Raw genomic sequence first — 26442 nt, 5'->3', positions numbered from 1 at the left:
CTTTCGAAGTATATATATTTATGAATATATTTTTATCAATGTTCCAAGAATTGTGGAATCGAATGCACAGCTCTGTTCTAATCTACTGATTAGATATGAAACTTTGTATTAAAATTTGGAGGCGTTGATTTCTCCAGTATTTCTAAGGTGGAGGGTAAAATTTCAACAGTGGCCACAGGATTGGAAAAGATCAGTTTACATTCCAATTCCAAAGAAAGGCAGTGCCAAAGAATGTTCAAATTATCGCACCATTGCACTCATTTCTCATGCTAGTAAAGTTATGCTTAAAATCCTGCAAGCTAGACTCCAGCAGTATGTGGATCGAGAACTACCAGATGTACAGGCAGGATTTCGAAGAGGCAGAGGAACTAGAGATCAAATTGCTAACATACGCTGGATCATGGAGAAAGCTAGAGAGTTCCAGAAAAACATCTACTTCTGCTTCATTGACTATGGTAAAGCCTTTGATTGTGTGGATCATAACAAACTGTGGCAAGTCCTTAAAGAGATGGGCATACCAGACCATCTTATTTGTCTCTTGAGAAACCTATATGCGGGCCAAGAAGCAACAGTGAGAACTGGACACGGAACCACTGATTGGTTCAAAATTGGGAAAGGAGTCCGGCAAGGATGTATACTGTCGCCTTGCCTATTTAACTTATATGCAGAGCACATCATGAGAAAGGCAGGGCTAGATGAATCAAAAGTTGGAATTAAGATTGCCGGAAGAAACATCAACAACCTAAGATATGCAGATGATACCACTCTAATGGCAGAAAGTGAAGAGGAACTAAAGAGCCTCTTGTTGCGAGTGAAGAAGGAGAGTGCAAAACTTGAGTTGAAACTAAACATTAAGAAAACCAAGATCATGGCATCCGGCCCTCTCAATTCCTGGCAAATAGATGGGGAAGAAATGGAGGTAGTGACAGATTTTATTTTCCTGGGCTCCAAGATCACTGCAGATGGGGACTGTAGCCAATAAATTAAAAGACGCTTGCTCCTTGGGAGGAGAGCCATGGCAAATCTAGACAGCACACTAAAAAGCAGAGACATCACCCTGTCAACAAAAGTGCGTATAGTGAAGGCTATGGTCTTCCCAGTTGCAATGTATGGCAGTGAAAGCTGGACCATAAGAAAGGCTGAGCGCCAAAGAATTGAAGCTTTTGAACTATGGTGCTGGAGAAGACTCCTGCGAGTCCCTTGGACTGCAAGGCGATCAAACCGGTCAGTCCTAGAGGAGATCAACCCTGACTGCTCTTTAGAAGGCCAGATCCTGAAGCTAAAACTCAAATACTTTGGCCATCTAATGAGAAGGAAGGACTCACAGGAGAAGAGCCTAATGCTGGGAAAGATCGAGGGCAATAGAAGAAGGGGACGACAGAGAATGAGGTGGCTGGATGGAGTCACTGAAGCAGTAGGCGTGAGCTTAAATGGACTCCAGAAGATGGTAGAGGACAGGAAGGCCTGGAGGAACATTGTCCATAGGGTCGCGATGGGTTGGACATGACTTCGCAACTAACAACAACAAAATTTATTACAGCTATAGATGTGGTCTGCAAAATCCATAAGACCAGGAGATGGCACCAAAGAGTTGGGTTTTTCTGCTATATGGGGAAGAAAGGATACTTATCTGGGGTTTGCAAACTAGATATGTAGCATTAAACAAAGGAGAATTTTCTACACATGGGCATGGATAGTAACTTCTGTGCAGCCTTTCCAAACTAGGAGCCTTAAAGAACCCAGGAACTGTAATGAATGTACATAGGTGGGTCTCGATTTTGACCTTTCCCTGATATGTTAACTTCAACTTCCAGAATTCTACAGGCAACATGATCATTGCTGAGAATTTTGGGACCTGAAGTTCTGAGGTAGGTAACTATATAAGAAACATTTTAGACATTCTGGGAATCTCAACTCAACTTTTAGACAAAAGTCAAAACAAGGACTCTTTTAGTAGTGGCTAGTGACATTTTGCACAATCTGACAAGATTCACTCTGCTCCTGTCCTCTAACTACTGTTAGAGTTGTGTGTAGAGTTGAGATTCCCAGAATAAAGTTTAATTTCCTGTTCAAATTGGAACAGATCCTTTGGGAATGGAGCATGTCCATTCATGCAGAAATGGTCCTTTTGGGTTTGTGCTGCCACCACGTGGCTGTTTTGGGAAATTATACATTATGCTAATGGGCCAGTTAATCCCTCCCTCTTTGTGATGTATTTCCCCTCTTTCTGAGCTAGCTTCCTCCTTCTTGTTGGCTCTGGGCCTGATATCCTCCTTAACCAGCAGACATGTGACAACAGCAGACATGTGCTCCAGATTCATGTGCAGATGCTGTGAGTTATTACCAACTTCTGACCTTGGGAATACTGTGCAAACATCATCTTAATGCATCCCACCTGCTGTATTCTACTCTACATGCAATAAAGGTATTTTTAGATGATAAAGGGTTTTTCCACAAGTTCTGCTATCTGGAGAGAAAGCTGTTAATGGTAATGGCATCTGCTTATATAGACCATAGAAGTCTTAACAAGGGATTAATTACAGTGCAACGGCTTTGATCCAGAATAGGGTTCATTGATCTCATCAAGAAAGATTCCTGTTTCCTGCCATCTCTCCCGCACTCCAAAAAAGATTCTTCCCTTAGTCTGCAGCACTGACTCCCAAAATGATTGCTAACTCACATTCAGGCACTGTCTGTGATTTAGTTCTGAGCAATTCTGATTCTATATTTGATCTATGAGTTTCACTACAGCTGATGGTTTTGTTTGTTACAGCTAAGCCTTTCCAACAAGAATTGCCTCTGTTTACCATATGTGATTTGAGTCTTTTATGAAATAATAGTGCAAGATAATCCTTTGCATATTGAAAATTCAAGTTTCTATCCCACATCTTTGGGAGGAAAATACCCACACTGAGTGTATATGGTAGCAAAAATGCATCCTTAGAAGCTCCACAGAAATGAAATTGACAAAATTTGTTCAATTTCTGTGCCAATAATCAGCTTTTACCAGCCATGCTGATTGATCCACATCATACTTCCCATTCATGCCTATTTTATATCAAACTGCTAGTTTCTATGAGTGTTCATTTTTTCTATAGAGACAAGATGTATCCTTCCACCATTTGGGACTGTCACACTGCTGTGCTGAAAAGAAATACTAGCATTATGATTGTTGTGAGCTGCTGAGCTGTATAGACACATTGCTTTTTCCCCTTCAGGAACTTTGCAGCTTTTTTCCTGACTCACACAATTGCAGTTAGATTGCTTGAGCTTTATAGTATAAATTGTAAACAATGATACCTTGTGGTATATCTCTGAATTGATTGAACCAATGGTTTTCAACTGCCTTATCTTACAAAAGCATCTTATATGTGAATGTATAGGCCAAGGCATTGGAGCAGAAGATTGGGTAGAATCGTTCAATACATGTTGTTTGTAGAATTGTGATTCCATGGCCAATGAGTAAATAAGGCCAACAGGTAAAGAGAAAAAAAAATTATTCATCAGTGATAATTGGATCTCTTCCACAGCATGAAATACCTGCATTGGGATGGTTATGCTATTTATACACATGCCAAGCACAATTTATAGCAAAGGATTTGACATTGATTTAATATGGTTTTTCCTTATATGGTTAAGAGACAGACAGACAGACACATACTGTACAAAGGTACTTTGTTTCATGTACAGTATAGTCCTTTAAAATGGTGATGTCACCTTTCCATCTTAAAATGTCCTGACATACGTAAAGGATTATTACTTTGTATGTGACCTATTCATTTAGAGAAGGGCTTTTACTTCTCCCTACTTTAAGAAAAAAAAAGAGAGAGATGTCTGTTTGTCTACCCATCTCACTCTCCCTCCATTCGTCTTTCTATTTACCTATCTATCATCACTACATAGCTATTTATCACACTTAAAAACATTATGAAAAAGTATTAACATCCTTCCGTAGTTTAAAAGACAGACAGTCAGATAGATAGAATAACAGAATTGGAAGGGACCCCTCTGTTAAATCAGGAGACCCTATTTCAGAGTCTTTTTGTCTTCTTTGTTTGTCTTCTTAACTTTAGATTAAGATTTCTGTGCTTTGTGTAGTGGTTGATTTGTCCAAACTCTGTAACAAAAGTTGAATTAAACATGGGTGAGCAATGTTTAAATTGATCCATCAAATGCTAAATAGTAAGTAGTGAGAAAGCAGAATAGGTGTGTGCAGTCGGGAAACTCAGCAGTTTCCATTTAAAAGATTGAAACAAATTGTGACTTTGGTGCTTTCTAGAGAATCTAGTTAAATCTTACTTTTGCAGGATTAAGAATTGAAGGACATAAAGACTAACTTTCAAGAAAACTCTGCTCTAGGTTGGGAACCACTCAGAAATTTTATAGGGTATCAACCTCAATATGTTTGTTTGGAAGTAACTCCATGTAGACTGATCAAATATATTTCATACTAAAGTATAACTTAAATTCACTGACCTAATCTTGCTAGAAATTTTACTAGCATGTTTTTTGGAAGATTACATTATTCACAAGACTAATTAAAAATATGTCATATCTGCTGATGGGCTTTAATAAAGCTTAAGGCATGATTTGCACCTGCATTTTAATATTCTGAAAATAAATTATGAAGTAAATAAGGAATGCAATGCTTTTTAAAATTCAATGAAGTATATTGTCACTAAAGTTTTAAAACCATTTTCATTTAATTATTGAGTAGAGAGCATCTTTCATTTTGCAATGGAAAGAACGATTCTGTAATTGTAATCTTCATTTAAAATTACCCCCTGCAATGAAGAATGTGCTTATGATGGGAAAGTACCTCGATCTTGTTTGCAATGGGATGGCTTTTCTTTCATTATTTAGTCTATTAATGCTTTCAGTACTGATGGGATATGTAGATACTACTGGAGCTTTTGTGTTAATCAAATGACTTGGCACGTATTGGGACTGTCCAAGTTCATGTCATTGCATTAAAGGTCAGAGCCGATGAAATCACTGGCTTGTAATGTACTAGTGATTGGATTAACTTGTCTATTTTGTGCAGACTATTTGAAGACTTATTGGAGATAAAGTGGAAAAGATTAAGTCCAAAGAGCTGACCTTTGGCTATTATTCCTCTTGAAAAGAGCTCACAAGCCCTCAGCGTAAGCCTACTACTCTTGAAAACTGTGTGGTATTAGAATAGATCAGAGGTGACAAATGTCTTGCTAATTTGTTTAAAATTAATCTCTGTTTGACTTTTTTTTCAATTAAATGGGCACCACAAGACAAATGCAAAGTCCAACGTGACCAGATTTGTGGTTCCTCTAAGCTTGACATCTAACCTTTACTTCATCATTCTGTACTGCCCAAATAACATTATGTCTCTGAAGGATCACAGCACTTTGATAAAGTAACCAACAGAGACTTTTCTTTTTTTTTATTGAAAAGTTTTAAAATACATTTTATCTTTAACAATCCCCCCTCCCCCCCACCTATCCCTCCCTTCCCCTCCCCCCCTTTACCCCCTCCCCCCCCCCCCGACTTCCCAGAGCTGAGTACAGGGTATAAAAACAAAGAACAATCATAAACATCCATATGCTACCAACAATAAATTCTTAAATCTATCACTCTCTAGCTCATATAAGATAACTACAAACAATACTAATATTACATATAAAGAAAAAAAATAGAAATAGAAAGGAAGACTTATTCAAATGCTAAATGAAACTTTTTAGTCCCATATTTGTTCTGGATATATTCAATACATTTTCTCCACTCCATAATATAACGTTCTTGCGAATGATCTTTCAAATAAGCCGAGATCTTTGCCATCTCTGCCAGGTCAGAAACCTTTAAAGTCCATTCTTCTATAGTCGGCAATTCCTCCTTCTTCCAATATTGACCTATTAAAAGTCTTGCTGCTGTAATTAAATTCAACATCAACTTAGTGTCCACAACTGTAGCATCTGTAATTATACCCAACAAAAAGAGTTGCGGACAAAACTTTATCCTTTGCTTGAAAATCTTCTGCATATTCCACCAAATTTTTATCCAAAAAGCCTTGACCTTTTTACAAGTCCACCATATGTGAAAATATGTTGCATCTTCATCACCACACCTCCAGCATTTTGGCTGATAATTCGGATACATACTTGCAAGCTTTTTAGGATCTAAATGCCATCTATAAAACATTTTATAAAAGTTCTCTCTTAAGTTTTGAGCTTGTGTAAATTTTACGTTCCTCACCCAGATCTTTTCCCACGTGTCCATTGTAATAACTTCTTGGATGTTCTGGGCCCATTTTATCATACAATCTTTAACAAGTTCTGTTTCTGAGTCAATTTCTATCAATGCAAGATATATCCGTTTGATATGTGCTGGACCCTGATTTCTAATTTGCTTTATCAAATTTTCATCAGTCATTGCAAAACCAGTTTTCTGATCTTCTTTCCACCTGGCCCATAACTGAGTATATTGAAACCAAGTTTGAACAATCTTCTGATCTCGCAAGAGGTTATACGGCTTCAAACACCAGACATTTCTTTCCAAACTTAAAATCTCCTTATACGTAGTCACATCATGTTTGAAACCAACATTTATGTTTTCTATTGCGTGTTTTGGAATTGCCCACAATGGCATCTTACAGTCTAACTTATGTCTATACTTCTTCCAAACTCTCAACAATGCCTGTCTTAAAATATGCACTTTAAACACATTATCTACCTTCTTATCATACAACAAATATGCATGCCAGCCAAATAACAAGTCGTGGCCCTCAAGATTTAATAATCTCTCTTGTGTCAAATTAATCCAATCACTTATTCCTGCTAATGCAGCAGCTTCATAACATAATTTAAGATTGGGCATTTTGAGACCACCTCTTTCACGAGTATCCTGCATAATCTTAAGTTTAACTCATGGCCTTTTCCCTGCCCAAACAAATTTATTGATACCCCGCTGCCATTCTTCCAGATTAAAATCTTTCTTAAGAACCGGTATCATTTGAAATAAGAATAAAAATTTAGGCAGGACATTCATTTTCACTGCTGTGATTCTTCCCAACAAAGACAATTGCAATTTTTCCCAACTCTCCATTTCTTTTTGAATTTTTCCCCATAATTTTTCATAGTTATTTTTATATAACTTTGTATTAGAGGGTGACAAAAACACCCCCAAATATTTGACCCTTTTAGCAATCTCAAATCCAGTTAATCCTTCTAAAAGAGCCTTTTGCGATACTGTCATATTTTTGGCCAGAATTTTAGTTTTTTTGCATTAACTTTAAATCCAGAAACCTTCCCATATTGCATTATTATCTCCATCAGGTCCACAACAGAGTTCTCCGGCTGGGTCACCGAAACAACCATATCATCTGCGAACGGTCTCAATCTATAATCCTGATCTCTAATTTGTATACCCTTAATTCTTTCCAAATTCTGTATTTTTACCAGTAATATCTCCAATGTTAACACAAATAGCAAAGGCGATAACGGACACCCTTGCCTTGTGCCTTTCTCAATATTACATGCTTCAGTCAAGCTATTCTTAACTATTATTCGGGCAGTTTGTTTTTGATATAATGCCCTAATTGGTTGCAAAAATTTATCCCCAAAATTCATTTTATCTAAAACTTTCATCAAAAATTGCCAGTTCACTTGGTCAAAGGCTTTTTCAGCATCTAAAAAAATTAGCGCCGCAGGCATCTGGTTGTTCCTTTCCAAAAACTCTAACACATCAACTATATGCCTCACATTATTTTTCATTTGCCTACCACTAATAAACCCAGTTTGATCCCCATGAATCACCTGCTGCAGAACCCTCATCAATCCGTTAGCCAACACCTTAGCAAATATCTTGTAATCTGTATTTAAAAGTGATATCGGTCTATAGTTTTTTACTTGAGTAGCATCTTGATCTTCCTTCGGAATCAAAGAGATAAAAGCAGTTCTCCAAGACGGAGGCACCTTTCCCCCTCTCTGAATTGTCTGGAACAGCTCCTTTAACGGTTTTATCAACTCTAATTGTAAATTTTTGTAGTAAGCTGCAGTCAAACCATCCGTACCTGGCACTTTATCCACCTTCAATTCCTTAATTGCTATAAGAATTTCTTCTTCTGTTATCAATTGATTAATCTCCTCTTTTTGTGCTTGCGTAAGAAGCGGGATGCTAGTGTTCTCCAAATATACATCAATGTCTTTTTCATTAATCTTCTCCTTAGCATATAATTTAGAATAAAAATCCACAAAGGCTTCCTTAATAAGATCCTGTTGAAACACAACCTTTCCCTTATGTTCAATTTTATCTATATTAGAAGCCCTTTGCTTTTTCCTTAGTCTGTAAGCTAGCCATCTACCTGGCTTATTAGCATTGCAAAAAGTATTATGCCTGGCAAACCGCAAATTGGTTGCCACTTGATCAGCCATCAATTTATCAAATTGTCCTCTTAATAGCTTAATAACCTCCTTAGTCTTCTCATCCAATGGATTAAAAATTAAGGCCTTTTCTTTTTCCCTAATTTCATTCTCCAATTCTTTCCTTCTGGCTTCCAAAGTACGTCTGCATTTATTATTTATATATATCAACACTCCTCTCATGTAGGCCTTGCTAGCATCCCAAACCATATCCATAGAGGTATCCTTGTTCATATTAATTTCAAAAAAATCCTTCATCTGCTGTTTACATTCTTCCACATTTCTCTGATTTCTAAACAAATTCTCATTTACACGCCACGAGCGCCTATCCCTATTGTCCTTATTGATCTCTAACCAAACTGGACTATGGTCAGAAATAGTTCTTGCACAGATCTTTACCTTCTTAATCCTAGGAAAAAAATCATTAGTCAACAAAATAAAATCAATCCTAGAAAAAGTTTGATGTCTGTCAGAAAAAAAAGTATAATCCTTTTCGTATAGGTGTGTGTCACGCCAGATATCTCGCAGTTCCAAATCGTCCTTCATTTCAAAAAAAGATTTAGGCAATCTGGCATGACTCGGAACACGCTTGAAAGAACCAGCCTTATCCATCTGTACGTCCAAAACACCATTCCAGTCCCCCATAAAAATAAACGGTTTGTAATCCAATTGAGTAAGCTTTGTATGAAGTAAACTAAAAAAAATCAGCTTGTTGTTGATTAGGAGCATACAGTCCAACTAGAAGCGTTTTTTTACCTTCTAACAGCAAATCTATCATAACATATCTTCCTTGCTTATCTGCTTCAATTAATTCCGCTGTTAGAGTACTTTTAACATAGACAACCACTCCATTTTTCTTATTCATCGCAGAGGCAACAAATTGCGTGCCCAACCTTGAGTTCGATAAATACTTTTGGTCCATAACCCTAATATGTGTTTCTTGCAAGCATATAACATCAATCTTAAATTGTTTTAAATATTGAAAAACTTTCTCTTCTGTGGTGAATTTAATCCATTAACATTCCAAGTTAAAAATTTAGTCGCCATGCTTGGCGCCCCGAAGCTTTTGGAGCACATCCTCAATAACCCCTGTATCTTCTTTGGGCCGCGCTCCTCCCACAGCTTCGCTGTAAGTACGCTTTGAACGTTCCATGAACTTCTGCTGGTCTTGCTCTTGTAGTTGTCTTGCTCGTCTTAAAGCGGCATGCGTCAACCTCTGCTCTCCAGCAGCAGCCGATGAAGCTATAATTTGATCCCCTCCAGCACCATTCTCCTCTGTCTGTCCACCTTCAGCCTCTTGAGGTTTTCCCTCTCCAGATCCCTTTGCAGCTTCCAGAAATGATAGAGGGGTTGCTTTTAAAACATTGCTATAGAAATCACGCGCCTGAGTCACAGTAACCAGACAATATCTTTTACCTTCGTGCATCACCACCAATCCAACTGGAATCTCCCATCTGAAGTTAATATCATGTTGCTTAAGTTCCTGTACAAGAAATGCAAAATCTTTCCTTCTCCTTAAGATCTTTTGAGGAATCTCTTTTAGAACCAGGACTTCTTGCTCAGCAACCACAACTTTAGTATCATAAGCAGCTTGAATAACTTCATCTCTAGTTGCTCTCTTTGTAACATAGACCACCACATCTCTAGGTAGCTTCCTCTGCCTTGCAATCCATGAATTTACACAAAAATTTTTTACCAATACATCCCTCTATTTCAGATGCTGGCTGGCCCAATACTGCTTCCAAAGCCTCAGAAATCAGCTGCTTTAAGTCTTCTTTAGGATTCTCTTTTAAGCCCCTGATTCTAATAGCATACTGCATCTGATGGTACTGGACAAGGCTCATTTCTCCGTCCATTTTATCCCTTAAATTTTCATTCTCCAGTATCTTTATTTCTAGTATAGAGTTCTTTTGACTAAGATCCTCCACTTTTTCGTCCAAACGTTGCACACATTCAGCCACGCTTTCAACTGTAGACAAAATGTCTACCCTCATTGCACTAAACTTCTCTTCCATCCTCTCCTCCATTACATTAAACTTCTCTTTCATCCTCTCCTCCAGTTTCTCCAGTTTCTCCTCCAGCTTTGCCATCTTATCATCCATCATTTCTGACATTACCTGGGATTGCTTTGCAAAGGCATCTTGTAAGTCCTTAAGCGTCAATGCCACAGGAGGTGCAGAAGGAAGCATAGCTTGCAACGATGTCTGTTGCACCGGGGAATTTCCTGCACTCTGAAAAACTTTAGAGGAAGATTTAGCCGCCATCTTTCCCCACTTTCACTTGTTGTGTACTTTCACTTTAAAGCTATAAAGTCCATTGAGCTAGGGAGTAAAAACAAAAATCCACTCCACCTTGACCTCCTGTACCGCTCTGCCTGCTCCTTATTACTCCAAAGTCTTTCCTTCTGGCAGGGGTGGTCACTAACGCCTGGCTCTGCTCCAAAAATCCCGGAGCAGAGACGCTGGGCAGCTCGGAGGAACCCAGGCTTCGGGGGGGGCTCAATCCTTCAGCCGCCCAAGCTTTCAGCTCAGGCGGCCCCGGAGAGCTCAACCCCTACCTGGGGCCTCACCCCCTCCTCTTCTCCCGAGGAGGGGGCTTCAAATCCACCTAAACAGCTGATTGGCGCTGTTTTCGGTGGAAAAACACAGCTGCGAAGCGGACAGCCCGAAACGGCTGTCTCCGGCGCCGCGCCGCCACCGGAAGTCAACAGAGACTTTTCTTTTGGGACTAATGGAGAGACAATTAAAAACAACAACAACCATGGAACATTGCATTCTTGAATACTGTATGATAATTGCAGCAAGATTATTATCTGCTCTAAAGTGGAACAGTTCAGCTGTACTCATAATAGGAGAATGGTTGGTGAGGATGATGGAACTTACAGAGATGGCTAAATTGACTTCCTTGCTTAGAGAAAGACATCTATGTTTACTGCTGACTGGAAAACCCTTATAAACTTTTTGCATGAAACAGAAAAGCTAATTTTTTAATTTCTGGTTTTGATGATTCAAAAATATTAAATAATTGGAGAAAGAGAGTATTTTTTGTAAGCATAGAGTAAAAGTTAGCCATGAAATCATACTTATGGAAGCTTCTTTTTTTCTATTTTAACTTTTCCTTTTGCATCTTTGTTTTTCTTTTTCCCTTCTTTCCCTTTTTTAACTTTGTATTAGTTTTTGTTAGTTTTTTTGTCTTCTTTTTAAAACTTTTAATTAAATGTATACAAAAAGAAAAAAAAGTAAAGTAACCTTCTAAGAAAGAGAAAGTAGGAATTCAAATGGAAGACAGATGACCTCCAATGAGAACAGATGCTTATTATGCCATTCCTGGATTGACATATAAATGACAATTGACAATAGAGACATATGGGAAAACAAATCCTCCTCAGATTGTGACAATGCGAGATATGGTTTCTACTATAGCTTTGCATATTTCTTAACAACATGGTAAATGTGGTATAGAAATAAGAGAAGGATTATAAACTTTATAGTAAACTTTGTAGTAACTTTGATGGAGAAATCAAGCTTAGGCAATTAATGATATGGTTTGACATAATTGTTATTTTCCATAAGTAAATTCAGACAAATAGCAATAGCAATAGCACTTAGACATATATCACTTCACAGTGCTTTACAACCCATTCTTAAGAGGTTTAAAGAGTCAGCATGTTGCCCCCCAAGAATCTGAATCCTCATTTCATCAATCTTGGAAGGATGGAAGGCTAAGTCAACCACAAGCCAGTCAAGACTGAACTCCTGGCAGTGGGCAGAGTTAGCCTCCAATACTGCATTCTAACCACTGAACCACCATGGTTCCTAAATTAAAATCCTTGGGAAAACCATGAACAAACTCCTTCCTTCACAATAGTTTTATGGTGCTCAATTATATTTTTTTTATTTTTTCTTCTATTTTTATCCTGCCTTTATTACTTTTTATGTGTGTGTATATAGATGGTAGAGGACAGAAAGGCCTGGAGGAACATTGTCCATAGGGTCGCGATGGGTCGGACACGACTTCGCAACTAACAACAACAACATAGATAACTTTTTTTAAAAAAAGATATATATATATATATATATATATACCCCTTCATGGATTACTGCCTTGTCGTGGCGAAGGGGCTTGCGTAATTCAATGAAGCTATGAGCTATGCCGTGCAGGGCCACCCAAGACGGACAGGTCATAGCAGAGAGTTCTGACAAAACGTGATCCACTGGAGAAGGAAATGGCAACCCACTCCAGTATCTTTGCCATGAAAACCCTATGGACAGTACCAAAAGGCAAAACGATATGACGCTGGAAGATGAGCCCCTCAGGTCGGAAGGCGTCCAATATGCTACTGGGGAAGAGCAGAGGGCTAGTACTAGTAGCGCCAGAAAGAATGAAGCGACTGGGCCAAAGCCGAAAGGACGCTCAGCTGTGGATGTGTCTGGTGGTGAAAGGAAAGTCCGATGCTGTAAATATTTTTTCTCCATAGGAACCTGGAATGTAAGATCCATGAATCAAGGAAAACTGGACGTGGTCAAACAAGAGATGACAAGACTGAACATTGACATCTTAGGTATCAGCGAACTAAAATGGACAGGAATGGGTGAATTTAATTCAGATGACCATCAGGTATACTACTGTGGGCAAGAATCCTTCAGAAGAAATGGAGTAGCCTTCATAGTCAATAAAAGAGTAGGAAAAGCAATACTGGGATACAATCCTCAAAATGACAGAATGATCTCAGTTCGAATCCAAGGCAAACCATTCAATATCACAGTAGTCCAAGTCTATGCCCCAACCACCAGTGCTGAAGAGGATGAAATTGACCAGTTCTATGAAGCACTACAGCACCTTATAGAACTAACACCAAAAAATGATGTTCTTATCATCATGGGGGATTGGAATGCTAAAGTAGGAAGCCAAAAGATAACTGGAATAACAGGCAAGTTTGGCCTTGGAGTGCAAAATGAAGCAGGGCACAGGCTGATAGAATTCTGTCAAGAGAATACGATGGTCATAGCAAACACTCTTTTCCAACAACCCAAGAGACGGCTCTACACATGGACATCACCAGATGGTCAACACAGAAATCAGATTGACTATATGCTCTGCAGCCAAAGATGGAGAAGCTCTATACAGTCAGTAAAAACAAGACCAGGAGCTGACTGTGGCTGAGACCATGAGCTTCTCCTTGCAAAGTTTAGGCTTAAACTGAAGAAAGTAGGGAAAAGCACTAGGCCAGTCAGGTATGAATTAAATCATATCCCTGTTGAATATACAGTAGAGGTGACAAATAGATTTAAGGAATTAGATCTGATAGACAGAGTGCCTGAAGAACTATGGACAGAGGTTCGTGACATTGTACAACAGGTAGCAACCAAAACCATCCCAAAGAAAAAGAAATGCAAGAAAGCAAAATGGCTGTCTGAGGAAGCTTTGCAAATAGCTGAGGAAAGGAGGGAAGCGAAAGGCAAGGGAGAAAAAGAAAGATACACCCAATTGAATGCAGAATTCCAGAGAATAGCTAGAAGAGATAAGAATGCCTTCTTAAATGAACAGTGCAAAGAAATAGAAGAAAACAATAGAATAGGGAGGACCAGAGATCTTTTCAAGAAAATTGGAGAAATGAAGGGAACGTTTAATGCAAAAATGGGCATGATAAAGGACCAAAATGGCAGGGACCTAACAGAGGCAGAAGAGATTAAGAAGAGGTGGCAAAATTACACAGAAGAACTATACAAGAATGAGCTTAACGTCCGTGATAATCACAATGAGGTGGTCACTGACCTCGAGCCAGACATCCTAGAATGTGAAGTGAAGTGGGCCTTAGAAAAGTTGAGCAACAACAAAGCTAGTGGAGGTGACAGTATTCCAGCTTAGCTATTCAAAATCTAAAAAGACAATGCAGTAAAAGTGCTACACTCAATTTGCCAGCAAATTTGGAAAACTCAACAGTGGCCACAGGATTGGAAAAGATCAGTTTACATTCCAATTCCTAAGAAAGGCAGTGCCAAAGAATGTTCAAACTATCGCACCATTGCACTCATTTCTCATGCTAGTAAAGTCATGCTTAAAATCCTACAAGCTAGACTTCAGCAGTATGTGGATCGAGAACTACCAGAAGTGCAGGCAGGATTTCGAAGAGGCAGAGGAACTAGAGATCAAATTGCCAACATACGCTGGATCATGGAGAAAGCTAGGGAGTTCCAGAAAAACATCTACTTCTGCTTCATTGACTATGCTAAAGCCTTTGATTGTGTGGATCATAACAAACTGTGGCAAGTTCTTAAAGAGATGGGAGTACCAGACCATCTTATTTGTCTCTTGAGAAACCTATATGCGGGTCAAGAAGCAACAGTGAGAACTGGACACGGAACCACTGATTGGTTCAAAATTGGGAAAGGAGTCCGGCAAGGCTGTATACTGTCGCCCTGCCTATTTAACTTATATGCAGAGCACATCATGAGAAAGGCAGGGCTAGATGAATCAAAAGTTGGAATTAAGATTGCCGGAAGAAATATCAACAACCTAAGATACGCAGATGATACCACTCTAATGGCAGAAAGTGAAGAAGAACTAAAGAGCCTCTTGTTGCAGGTGAAGAAGGAGAGTGCAAAACTTGGGTTGAAACTTAACATTAAGAAAACCAAGATCATGGCATCTGGCCCTCTCAATTCCTGGCAAATAGATGGGGAAGAAATGGAGGTAGTGACAGATTTTATTTTCCTGGGCTCCAAGATCACTGCAGATGGGGACTGTAGCCAAGAAATTAAAAGACGCTTGCTCCTGGGGAGGAAAGCCATGGCAAATCTAGACAGCACACTAAAAAGCAGAGACATCACCCTGTCAACAAAAGTGCGTATAGTCAAGGCTATGGTCTTTCCAGTTGCAATGTATGGTAGTGAAAGTTGGACCATAAGAAAGGCTGAGCGCCAAAGAATTGAGGCCTTTGAACTGTGGTGCTGGAGAAGACTCCTGCGAGTCCCTTGGACTGCAAGGCGATCAAACCGGTCAGTCCTAGAGGAGATCAATCCTGACTGCTCTTTAGAAGGCCAGATCCTGAAGCTAAAACTCAAGTACTTTGGCCACCTAATGAGAAGGAAGGACTCCCTGGAGAAGAGCCTAATGCTGGGGAAAATCGAGGGCAATAGAAGAAGGGGACGACAGAGAATGAGGTGGCTGGATGGAGTCACTGAAGCAGTAGGTGTGAGCTTAAATGGACTCCAGAAGATGGTAGAGGACAGGAAGGCCTGGAGGAATGTTGTCCATAGGGTTGCGATGGGTCGGACACGACTTCGCAGCTAACAACAACAATATATATACCCAAGTGCCAATCAAAGAAGCCTTGACAGCTATCCTAAATAAATACAACCCCCCAAAACACATCCTAGATCTGAACAACCACTGCCTATCTAACACATACTTCATCTACAATGGACAAAGATACAAACAAATGGAAGGAGTACCCATGGGATCACCCCTTTCACCTGTCATCGCAAACCTCTACATGGAACACTTTGAAACCCTCGCTCTAGAAAAATCCAACCACAAACCCAAACTCTGGCTCAGATACGTAGATGACACCTTCGTAATCTGGCCACACGGCAAAGAAAAACTGGATGACTTCCTCACACACCTCAATAGCCTACACCCCAAAATACAATTCACTATGGAAACAGAAGCTAACAATCAACTCCCCTTCCTTGATGTCTTAGTCTACAAGAAATCCAACGGCTCCCTAGGACACACTATCTACCATAAAAAACACACACAAACCGCTATCTGAACGCACTCTCACACCACCACCCAGCACAGATCAACTCCATAGCCAAGACACTCTTCTCCAGAACAAAACACCTAGCTGACGAACAACACCAAAAAACCGAACTACACACTCTCACTAATGTACTAACAGCCAATGGATTCCAAAGAAACACGATTACCAACTTAATCCGAAGAGAGACACCCACAAAAACCCAAGACAGAGAACAAGAAAATGGCAAAGCCCTCCTCCCATACTTAAAAGGGACCACAGACAGAATCAGTAAGGTCCTCCAAAAACACAACATCAAAACAGCATTCTACACAGACAGAAAAATATCCACCATCCTAAGAAACCCCAAGGACATAATTGGCTTAGAAAACCAAGGAGTATACGAAATCCCATGCACCACCTGCCCCACCACATACATCGGACAGACCAACAGAAGAATAAGTGCACGCATTGAAGAGCACAAAAACTCACTCAGAAAAGGAGAACAAACTTCATCCCTGGTCCAACACTTTGAAGCCACGGGACATGAAATTGATTTTAAAAAAACCAAAACTATCGCCAAAATTGAACATTTTAACAACAGAATAATCAGAGAAGCCATTGAGATAGAAAAACGCCCCCACAGCATAAACAAACGAGATGATACCTCTCGCCTACCAACCATTTGGAAACCCGCCTTGATTGACAGACGAGTCCCAACCACCAAGAATGATAGACCCAAACTCATGATAACACCACATGACATCACCACCACACAACCATTCAAAAAGCAAATCCGAACCCACAATGATAACGAGGCACAACCACAAAACAGAAACCTAACTACAGCTGCAACATCAGCCACTTTAAACCCCTCCAAACCACACAATAAGCAAACTGACACCCACTATAAAAACATGGCACCACCACAAACACGAAGCCGAACAAAAGCAGCACAACTCACCAGCTCAGGTCTAAGGCTGGCAGCTGAGACCAGCCCATATACTCAAAACACACCCCCACCCAATCAGAACACACCCACCATTCAAAACACACTCCCACCCAATCAGAACACACTTACTCCCCCACCCAATCAGAGCACACCTCCACCCACAGAACACACCCCCTCTGGCAGTTTAAAAAAGAGGAACAAACAGCCACATGCTTCTCCCAGAAGAAGGAAGCAGAAGCCACCAGCCTGATGATGACGGATGGGATTCCGTCGAAACGTCGCCCCTACACCTTTAGTTCTACGCGGGGAAAAACCCGAATAACCAAAGATGCACATACGAACACCCGCGAAAACCTCAGAAAACATATATATATATATATATATATATATATATATATATATATATATATATATATATATATATATATATATATTTGTGTAAATTACTAACAAAGAATTAAAGGGAAACTGAGATGCATCTCAGTTTCCCTTTAATTCTTTGTTAGTAATTTACACAAATATATGAATTGTCCGATGTGACTACTGCCTGTTCGATAGCCTTCAAGATAGGCTGAAAACAGGAAATAAAGATTTGCCCCATGTTTGGGGCCTAGCAAGGTAATCTAAATAGTTAACATTTGAAACACACACACACACACACACACACACACACACACACACACACACACACACACACATATATATATATATATATATATATATATATATATATATATATATATATATATATATATGTCTGTGTGTGTGTGTGTCTGTGTGTATATATATGTATGTATGTAAGTATGTGTGTGTATATATATATTAATTCTTTGTTAGTAATTTACACAAATATATGAACTGTCCGGTGTGACTACAGCCTGTTTGATGGCCTTTGAGATAAGGCTGAAAACAGGAAATAAAGATTTGCCCCATGTATTCATGCTGTGGGGGCGTTTTTCTGAATAAACGAGATGATACCTCTCATCTACCAGCCATTTGGAAACCCGCCTTGATTGACAGACGAGGCCCAACCACCAAGAATGATACCAGACCCAAACTCATGATAACATCACATGACATCACCACCACACAACCATTCAAAAAGCAAATCCGAACCCACAACGATAAAGACACACAACCACAAAACAGAAACCTAACTACAGCTGCAACATCAGCCACTTTAAACCCCTCCAAACCACACAATAAGCAAACTGACACCCACTATAAAAACATGGCACCACCACAAACACGAAGCCGAACAAAAGCAGCACAACTCACCAGCTCAGGTCTGGAGCTGGCAGCTGAGACCAGCCCATCCACTCAGAACACCCCCCCACCCAATCAGAACACACCCACCATTCAAAACACACTCCCACCCAATCAGAACACACTTGGTCCCCTACCCAATCAGAGCACACCTCCACAGAACACACCCCCTCTGGCAGTTTAAAAAAGAGGAACAAACAGCCACATGCTTCTCCCAGAAGAAGGAAGCTAAAGCCTGATGATGACGGATGGGATTCCGTTGAAATGTTGCGCCTACACCTCTAGTTCTACGCGGGGAAAAACCCGAAAAACCAAGGATCCACATACAGGCACCCGCGAAAACCTCAGAAAACATATATATATATATATATATATATATATATATATATATATATATATATATATATATATATATATATATATATATATATATATATATATATATATATATATATATATATATATATATATATATATGTATATATATATATGTTTTCTGAGGTTTTCGCGGGTGTTTGTATGTGGATCTTTGGTCATTCGGGTTTTTCCCCGCGTAGAATTGAAGGTGTAGGAGCAACGTTTCGACAGAATCCCATCCGTCATCCTCAGGCTGGTGGCTTCAGCTTCCTTCTTCTGGGAGAAGCATGCTTTGTTAGTAATTTACACAAATATATGAGCTGTCACCGGTGTGACTACTGCCTGTTCGATGGCCTTCAAGATAGGCTGAAACAGGAAATAAAGATTTGTCCCATGTTTGAGGCCTAGCAAGGTAATCTAAATAGTTAACAAGTATTTGACACATATCTCCCCTTGCTTCTAAAGCTAACAAAGCGAGAGAGATCCTGTGGCTCAAGAGGTAAAACAACTGCCTAATGTGCAATCAGCCCAGGTTCGAATCTCAGAAGGGTATGGCTGACTGATGAAAACTAATAAGTTTGAAATGCATTTCAGTCTCCCTTAATTCTTTGTTAGTAATTTACACAAATATATGAGCTGTCACCGGTGTGACTATATATATATATATTCAAAGTTTCATCACCTCTACTAATTTTTGGCTCAGATTTTGGTTAATATGCTGGTTGAAACTACCTAATGTGGTTTTTAATCTATGGCTTTAACATGCTATTGTGCAAACTCAGATGATTGTGATTTATTCCTCAATTATGCTTAGGTAAACAATGACTTAATACAATAAGTAAACTCATCTAGTAGATATTCATAGAGCAACATTTCTTTGTTTCCTTGTTTTATAAAAAAATAGATTCTAAGTTAACCATATACATAATCAAAAGTTTATTTATTTTAATTGGAAAAGGCAATCTGTACACATAATGGTGTTTGATATTGTTTCTTGTAGAGATTTGGTACAGCAGAATGGAAAAGAAGATAGAGATGTTGCAACAAAACTTCTGGGTCAGTGGACAACCTTAGGTCTTGAAGATGTCCAGCTTATCAACTACACTGTCTTGCTTGACTTGCCAGGCTCTTCTCCAAATACAGTGACTCTGAATAACACTGGGGAATGCTATTATCCTAATGGACAGCCATGTAACAAAGAGACCCAAACTCACCACAGTAAAGACCTTCTGTACTCCTATGCTGCTTACTCTGCCAAAGGAACTCTCACGGTAATATGACCCATTTGTATGTGTTACATTGGTGTAAAAATCAAGCAGAAAGGGGGGGAAAACTCATGTGGATGTAAGCCTGTTAAATGATTAACTGTATTCTGTTACAATGGCAAGATAAATTATGGAGGTCACAAATAGCAGTCATGAAACACTGTGATCATGTCTATGGATATTCTCAATGATCCATGTCGTGGTTGTCCCAAAGGTGCTTTTCCAAAGGTAGCTGGACTTTCTTGGTTGTTGTTTTTTTCTTTGAAAATGTTTTGCTTCTCATCCAAGAAGCTTTTTCAGTCTCTCTGAGGGCCGTTCAGACCACTTGGGGGGGAATTATCTGTATCCTCAGAATCAAAGTGCAAATGGGTGTGGAACCTTCTTGGAACTGCTGAAAGGACTGTGTTGTAAACAGGAGATAAGTAGTATCGTATCCCTGTCCCTCTGTTGAGTTCAGTTTTGACAAAATGGCTTTTTTTTACCCCTCAAATCAGTGGTCCTCTCTGTCCAAGAATGTGAACTTTGCTGTCTTCAGAAGGGTGGCCTTTGTCTTTCAAATGCAGATGGGCTAAACCAATTGCTGCTAGTTGCTACTGCAACTGCTGTCACAAATGGTCACATGTCATGATGCTTTACAACACCATCACTTAATGATGGAGTTACTTGTCCCAATTACCATTGTTAAATGAGGACTACCTGAATACTAATCAGGGCTAACTAAAGAAGTGCTGCTTCAGACAGGAAGGTGGTTCAAAGAGTGGTGAGTATGGTAGAAAAGATTATTGATAGTTCACTTCTGCTATCCAGGACATGGGCATATAAGCGATGCTTGAGCAAGGCCCACAGGATTGTCTGGGACGCTACACATACTCTCCATGACCTGTTTTCCTTGTTACCTTTTGGGAGGAGGCTTCGTGGTATCCGAAGCAGAACTTCCAGATTCAGTTTTGTTCCAAATAGCATCAATCCCTGTGAAGTCTCAAGTTCTCTCTCTCTCTCTCTCTCTCTCTCTCTCTCTCTCTCTCTCTCTCTCTCTCTCTTTATACACACACACACACACACACACACACACACACACACACACACACACACATATATATATATATATATATATATATATATATATATATATATATATGTAGAACTAGAGTCTCGGGTTTCTTCCCGCGTTCCTTTCATCTTCAGAAAGTTGTGGCGACGTTTCGACGAAATCCCATCCGTCATCATCAGGCCGGAGTGTTCCTCCTGCTGCTTCCAGGAGCAATGCGTGGTCTGGCTGTTCCTTTCCTTCCAACTGCCGGTGGGGCTGTGTTCTGACTGGGTGGAGGCGTGGCTGCTTTCTGATTGGGTGGGGGTGTCCTCCGACTGGGTGGAGGCGTGGTTGTCTTCTGATTGAGTGGAGGCGTGGCTGTCTTCTGATTGGGTGGATGCGTGGTTGTCTTCTGATTGGTTGGAGGCGTGGCTGTCTTCTGATTGGGTGGGGGGTGTTCCGAATGGGTGGGGTTTTTTGTTGTGTTGTAATATCCTGAGTGTTGTGATTTGGTGTCCTGAGGAGTGGGCTGTGTAGTGGCCTCCAGAGCTTTGGTTTGGCTCCGAGTTCGAGGACCTGCTATGTATCTCTGGTATGGGTCAGTCAGGTTCGTGTGTGCGTTCTTCTGCTTGGGTGATGGCACTTTTGCTTGACTTGTTCTGTCTTCTGTGTGGGAGAGTTTTTGTTCTGGGTGTGGATGAGTCTTGCTGGGGCTGGTGGCATTTGGGGTTGTTTGTTGGTTTTTTAAATCCTTGTTTGCTGAAATTCGTTTCTCTATCAATGCTGGTTTCCAAATGGCATGTAGGCGGGAGGTGTCGTCTCGCTTGTTCATACTGTCTGGGTGTTTTTCTATTTCAATGGCTTCTCTGATTATTCTGCTATTGAGATGTTCTATTTTGGCGATTGTTTTTGTACCTTCAAAATTGATGTTGTGTCCCGTAGTGTTTATGTGTTGTACTAGTGAAGATGTGTGATCTTTCTTCTGTACTGAGTTCTTATGTTCTTCTACACGTACCTCTATTCTTCTGTTAGTCTGTCCGATGTATGTTGCTGGACAGGAGGCGCATGGGATTTGGTATATGCCCTGGTTTTCCAGTTCTATTTTGTCTTTGGGATTTCTCAGGATGGTTGATATCTTTCTGTCAGTGTTAAATGCGGTTTTGATGTTATGTTTGCGTAGTACTTTACTGATTTTGTCGGTTGTTCCTTTTATGTTGGGCAAGATGGCTCGTCCGTTGTTCTGTTCTTCTTCTTGGATGTTTTTCTGTTTCGGAGTCCCCTGCTGAATCATATTGGTGATTTTGTTTTTTTGGAACTTGTTTGCTGTCAATATGTCTGTCAGGGTGTGTAGTTCTGTTTGTATATGTGTTTCATCTGCAAGGCGTCTGGTTCTTGTTATTAGTGTTTTGGCTACTGAATTTATTTGTGCTGGATGATGATGTGATTGCGCATTGAGGTAACGGTTGGTGTGTGTTTTCTTTCGGTAGACTGTGTGTCCTAGGGTGCTGTTTTGTTTTTTGTATATAAGTACATCCAGGAAAGGTAACTCGTTGTTTGTTTCAATCTCCATGGTGAATTTTATTTTGGGATGTAGGCTGTTCAGGTGTGTTAGGAAGTTTTCTAGCTCCTTTCTTCCGTGGGGCCAGATCACGAAGGTGTCATCCACATATCTGAGCCACAGTTTTGGTTTGTTTGTAGTCTTTTCCAGAGCGTTAGTTTCAAATTCTTCCATGAAAAGGTTGGCGATAACTGGTGATAGAGGGGATCCCATTGGTGCGCCTTCTATTTGTTTGTATCTCTGGCCTCTGTGTATGAAGTATGTGTTTGATAAGCAGTGTTCTGCTAGTTCTATAATATGGTTTGGTGGTTGGTATTTGCTTCTTATTGTTGATAGAGCTTCTTGGACTGGCACCTGGGTGAATAGTGATACCACATCGAAGCTGACTAGCAAGTCTTTTTGGTCTATCTGTAGATTTTTCACTAATTCTATAAAGTGGTATGAGTTTTGGACATATGAAGCTGCCATTTCTGCTTGAGGTTGTAATTGTTTTGCTAGGTATTTAGCTAAGTTTTGTAGTGGTGAGCCTATAGAACTTACTATGGGTCTTAGTGGGATTCCATCTTTGTGTATTTTGGGGAGGCCATATAGTTTTGGGCATCTGGATGACTTCTCCCTAGGAATGATTGTTTGTTGGATTTCTTGGCTTATAGAAGTTGATTTTATCTTTTTTTGGTGGTCTTTATATATATGTGTGTGTGTGTGTGTGTGTGTGTGTGTGTGTGTGTATGTGTGTATATATACTTTCTTTTGAGAGCAGGGAACATAATTTTATTTCAAATGTATTCCAGTGTGCCCACAGTAAAAATGGCAAGAAAGATTCTTATCTTATCTTATCTTATCTTATCTTATCTTATCTTATCTTATCTTATCTTATCTTATCTTATCTTATCTTATCTTATCTTATCTTATCTTATCTTATCTTACCTTACCTTACCTTACCTTACCTTACCTTACCTTACCTTACCTTATCCTATCCTATCCTACCTCACCTCACCTCACCTTATCATCTTAAGTGTTCTCAACCACTTTGTAGTTTATGGATCAGTATACATGATAATGACTATTTTGCTTGTTTAAATTTGGAAATTATCCATCAAAGAATAGATATCCATGTATCCTTGAATAAAAAACAAACAAACCTCACTTCAGTTTCAACCAGAATCAATGCATGGCTTTTCCCGACACAGAGTAGAATGCACTCTTAATAAGGAGACATCTACTAATGAGATTATTAATTAGAAGCAGTCTAATTCTCCCTTCCCCATCCAAAAAAAAAATTCCTCTTAGGTCAACATGGCTGAATACAACATGAGAGGATTAAAACATAAAAATCTTATATACCTAACTTTATTGCTTGGATAGATCAATCGTCATTGTCATTTCCTGGAGTCTTAAACTGTAAGACAATTCATTTATGAAGTAATTTATGAAGTAAATTCATTTATGAAGTAACTTTTTTAATAAAAAGGAAGAAATCCACATATATTTATTAATGTTTTATTAATATATCTAGTTTCATCATCAGTATTGACTAGATAGAGCCTACGTTTAAAATATCCTTATTTATATGATAATGTTTGTTCTCAAACTGTACAGAGAAGAACTTACGGAACAATTTTTCATCTGAAACTTCTGCATGATTATACATACCAAACCTTTTCTGCTACTTGTATTTAAAGTTTATTTTGTTTTAGGTGAGAACTGAGCATCGATGTGAATAATCTAAGCCCAAAGGAATTTGTGATCTATATATGTGCACAGAACAAGAGCATATGGGGAGATAAATTTACAAGCATCCCCACCTGCTTTTGAGCAATGCCTGATCTGGATATATGTAGGCCTCAAAAACTGAAGATGCATCTGGTGTTCATACTGTATAATTAAACTTAGCCACCTGCAAATGTAAAAAGAATTAGGGCTTTTGCTAGACACAAAGCCCTATTAAGTTTACCTAATTATACATCTCCACCATCTGAGTTAATGTAATCAGTGCTGTGATGGTGCAAGTTTTCTACAAGATGCCACAACTACTTATATCTTTAAGATGAAGAGGCTAATTCCAATAGTAAGATTTCCTTTTGAAAACCATGGCCTGATTGCATATAATTTGCAGTCCTTATATGTCACATTGATGAAGTTAGCATCCCCGGTCCATTGTCCCTAGTTTCATCTTGAATCATGGTATATGTGAGGGGAGACATTAATCTCGTATCATAATTATACTATGGGGAAAGAGAGACAAATGAAAAAAAAAGTGTATTGTAAAGCAAAAAACACAAAGCACACGGCTTACATGTTTGGAAGGCCAGGTTTGCCTCAGGATCATATTATCAACATTTTGTTATTTTCATGATATCCTAGTTTATATTGGAGTCCTGTGCTTCCAACAATCAGTGGTGTCTCTATACAATAATAACAGAATAGAGTTGGAAGGGACCTTGGAGGTCTTCTAGTTCAACCCCCTGCTCAAGCAGGGAACCCTATACCATTTCAGACAAATGGTTGTCCGATCTCTTCTTAAAAACCTCCAGTATTGGAGGCAAGTCGTTCCACTGATTAATTGTTCTAACTGTCAGGAAATTTCTCCTTAGTTCTAATTTGGTTCTCTTCTAGATTAGTTTCCATCTGTTGCATCTTGTCCTGCCTTTCAGGTGCTTTGATTAGCAGGATACAAAGATGACTAAAGGTAATAGGCAGAAGACATAGCTGCTGTTTTCAGTTCCAGAGAGACCTATGGAAAATATAGGTCTGTTTTTTCTCTTCTTTTCTCTTACTGTTCTAATGGGAATTGAAAATGAACCATTTTGTAAATGAAAGTGCTAATCTGACTTGCTTCTCTATACATCAAAGATAACACACCAATAAAAAGGTAAAGGTAAAGGTTCCCCCACATATGTGTGCTAGTCATTTCTGACTCTAGGGGCCAGTGCTCATCTCCGTTTCAAAGCCAAAGAGCCAGCACTTGTCCAAAGACATCTCCGTGGTCATGTGGCCGGCATGACTAGATGCCAAAGGCGCACAGAACGCTGTTACCTTCCCACCGTAGTGGTCCCTATTTTTCTACTTGCATTTTTATGTGCTTTCGAACTGCTAGGTTGGCAGAAGCTGGGATGAGTAACAGGCGCTCACTATGCTACGCGGCACTCGGGATTCGACCCGCCAAACTGCCAACCTTCTGATCGACAAGGTCAGCGTCCTAACGCACTGAGCTACCACGTCCCTTTTAACAGACCAATATACCCATGCTAAATATATTTTTATAGCATAGGTTTGTATATTCCACATATAGAATGAAATAATGTGGTATTTTTAACACAGTCTGCACAGGAATAAGGAAGAACATCTCTATAAGAATATAAATTGTGTGCTTCTGAAATAGAGGCTAGGAATGCAGCTATTGGATATTGTAAACCCTATATCTCTATTTGCATGAATGTCCATAAAGAGGAGACAAAGGGTCTAGGTTGGGGTGTCAAACTCGCAAGATCACATGATGTGTCCTGATATATCATGACTTTTTGCCCCATTGCTGGCAATGGAGTGGGCAGGGTTTAGGCATGACGCATCCGGCCCACGTCCAGTCAGTTTGACACCCCTGATCTAGGTGACTTCACCTGCATCATGACATCATTATGTAAATTATACAAAATGCTTCCTGTACATGATTTATTTATTAACATGACTCAACTAATGGAACTGATGCCATAATCAGAATGGTATCTTCCAGATGCTGTTTCTAAATGAGGGTAGCAACCTTTAATAGGGGGAATATGCAACATTCTTAATAGTCTAGCACAATATCCCAGACTGTGATGTTGATTTGAATTTTAATCTCTACCTCCTAATTCTGATGTATTAGTAATTTAATTTGTCCAGC

The 26442-nt window shown here is 39.4% G+C and overlaps 1 protein-coding gene across 4 annotated transcripts in view; it reads left to right on the top strand.

The window, feature by feature from the left end:
• The window catches only part of NAALADL2 (N-acetylated alpha-linked acidic dipeptidase like 2), a 474305-nt gene that overhangs the window by 84040 nt on the left and 363823 nt on the right, over positions 1-26442 (top strand). For all 4 annotated transcript variants that reach the window (XM_083363590.1, XM_083363589.1, XM_083363591.1 and 1 more), the window contains exon 2: positions 19710-19980. In XM_083363590.1, coding sequence (XP_083219716.1) covers positions 19710-19980 — 271 coding nt within the window. The remainder of the gene's footprint in view (positions 1-19709; positions 19981-26442) is intronic.

Source organism: Vipera ursinii (assembly GCF_947247035.1).
Source record: "Vipera ursinii genome assembly, chromosome: 5".
Taxonomy (NCBI): Eukaryota; Metazoa; Chordata; class Lepidosauria; order Squamata; family Viperidae; genus Vipera; species Vipera ursinii.
The sequence above is the reverse complement of the archived record's forward strand: the minus strand, read 5'-3'. Positions and strand labels throughout refer to the sequence as shown.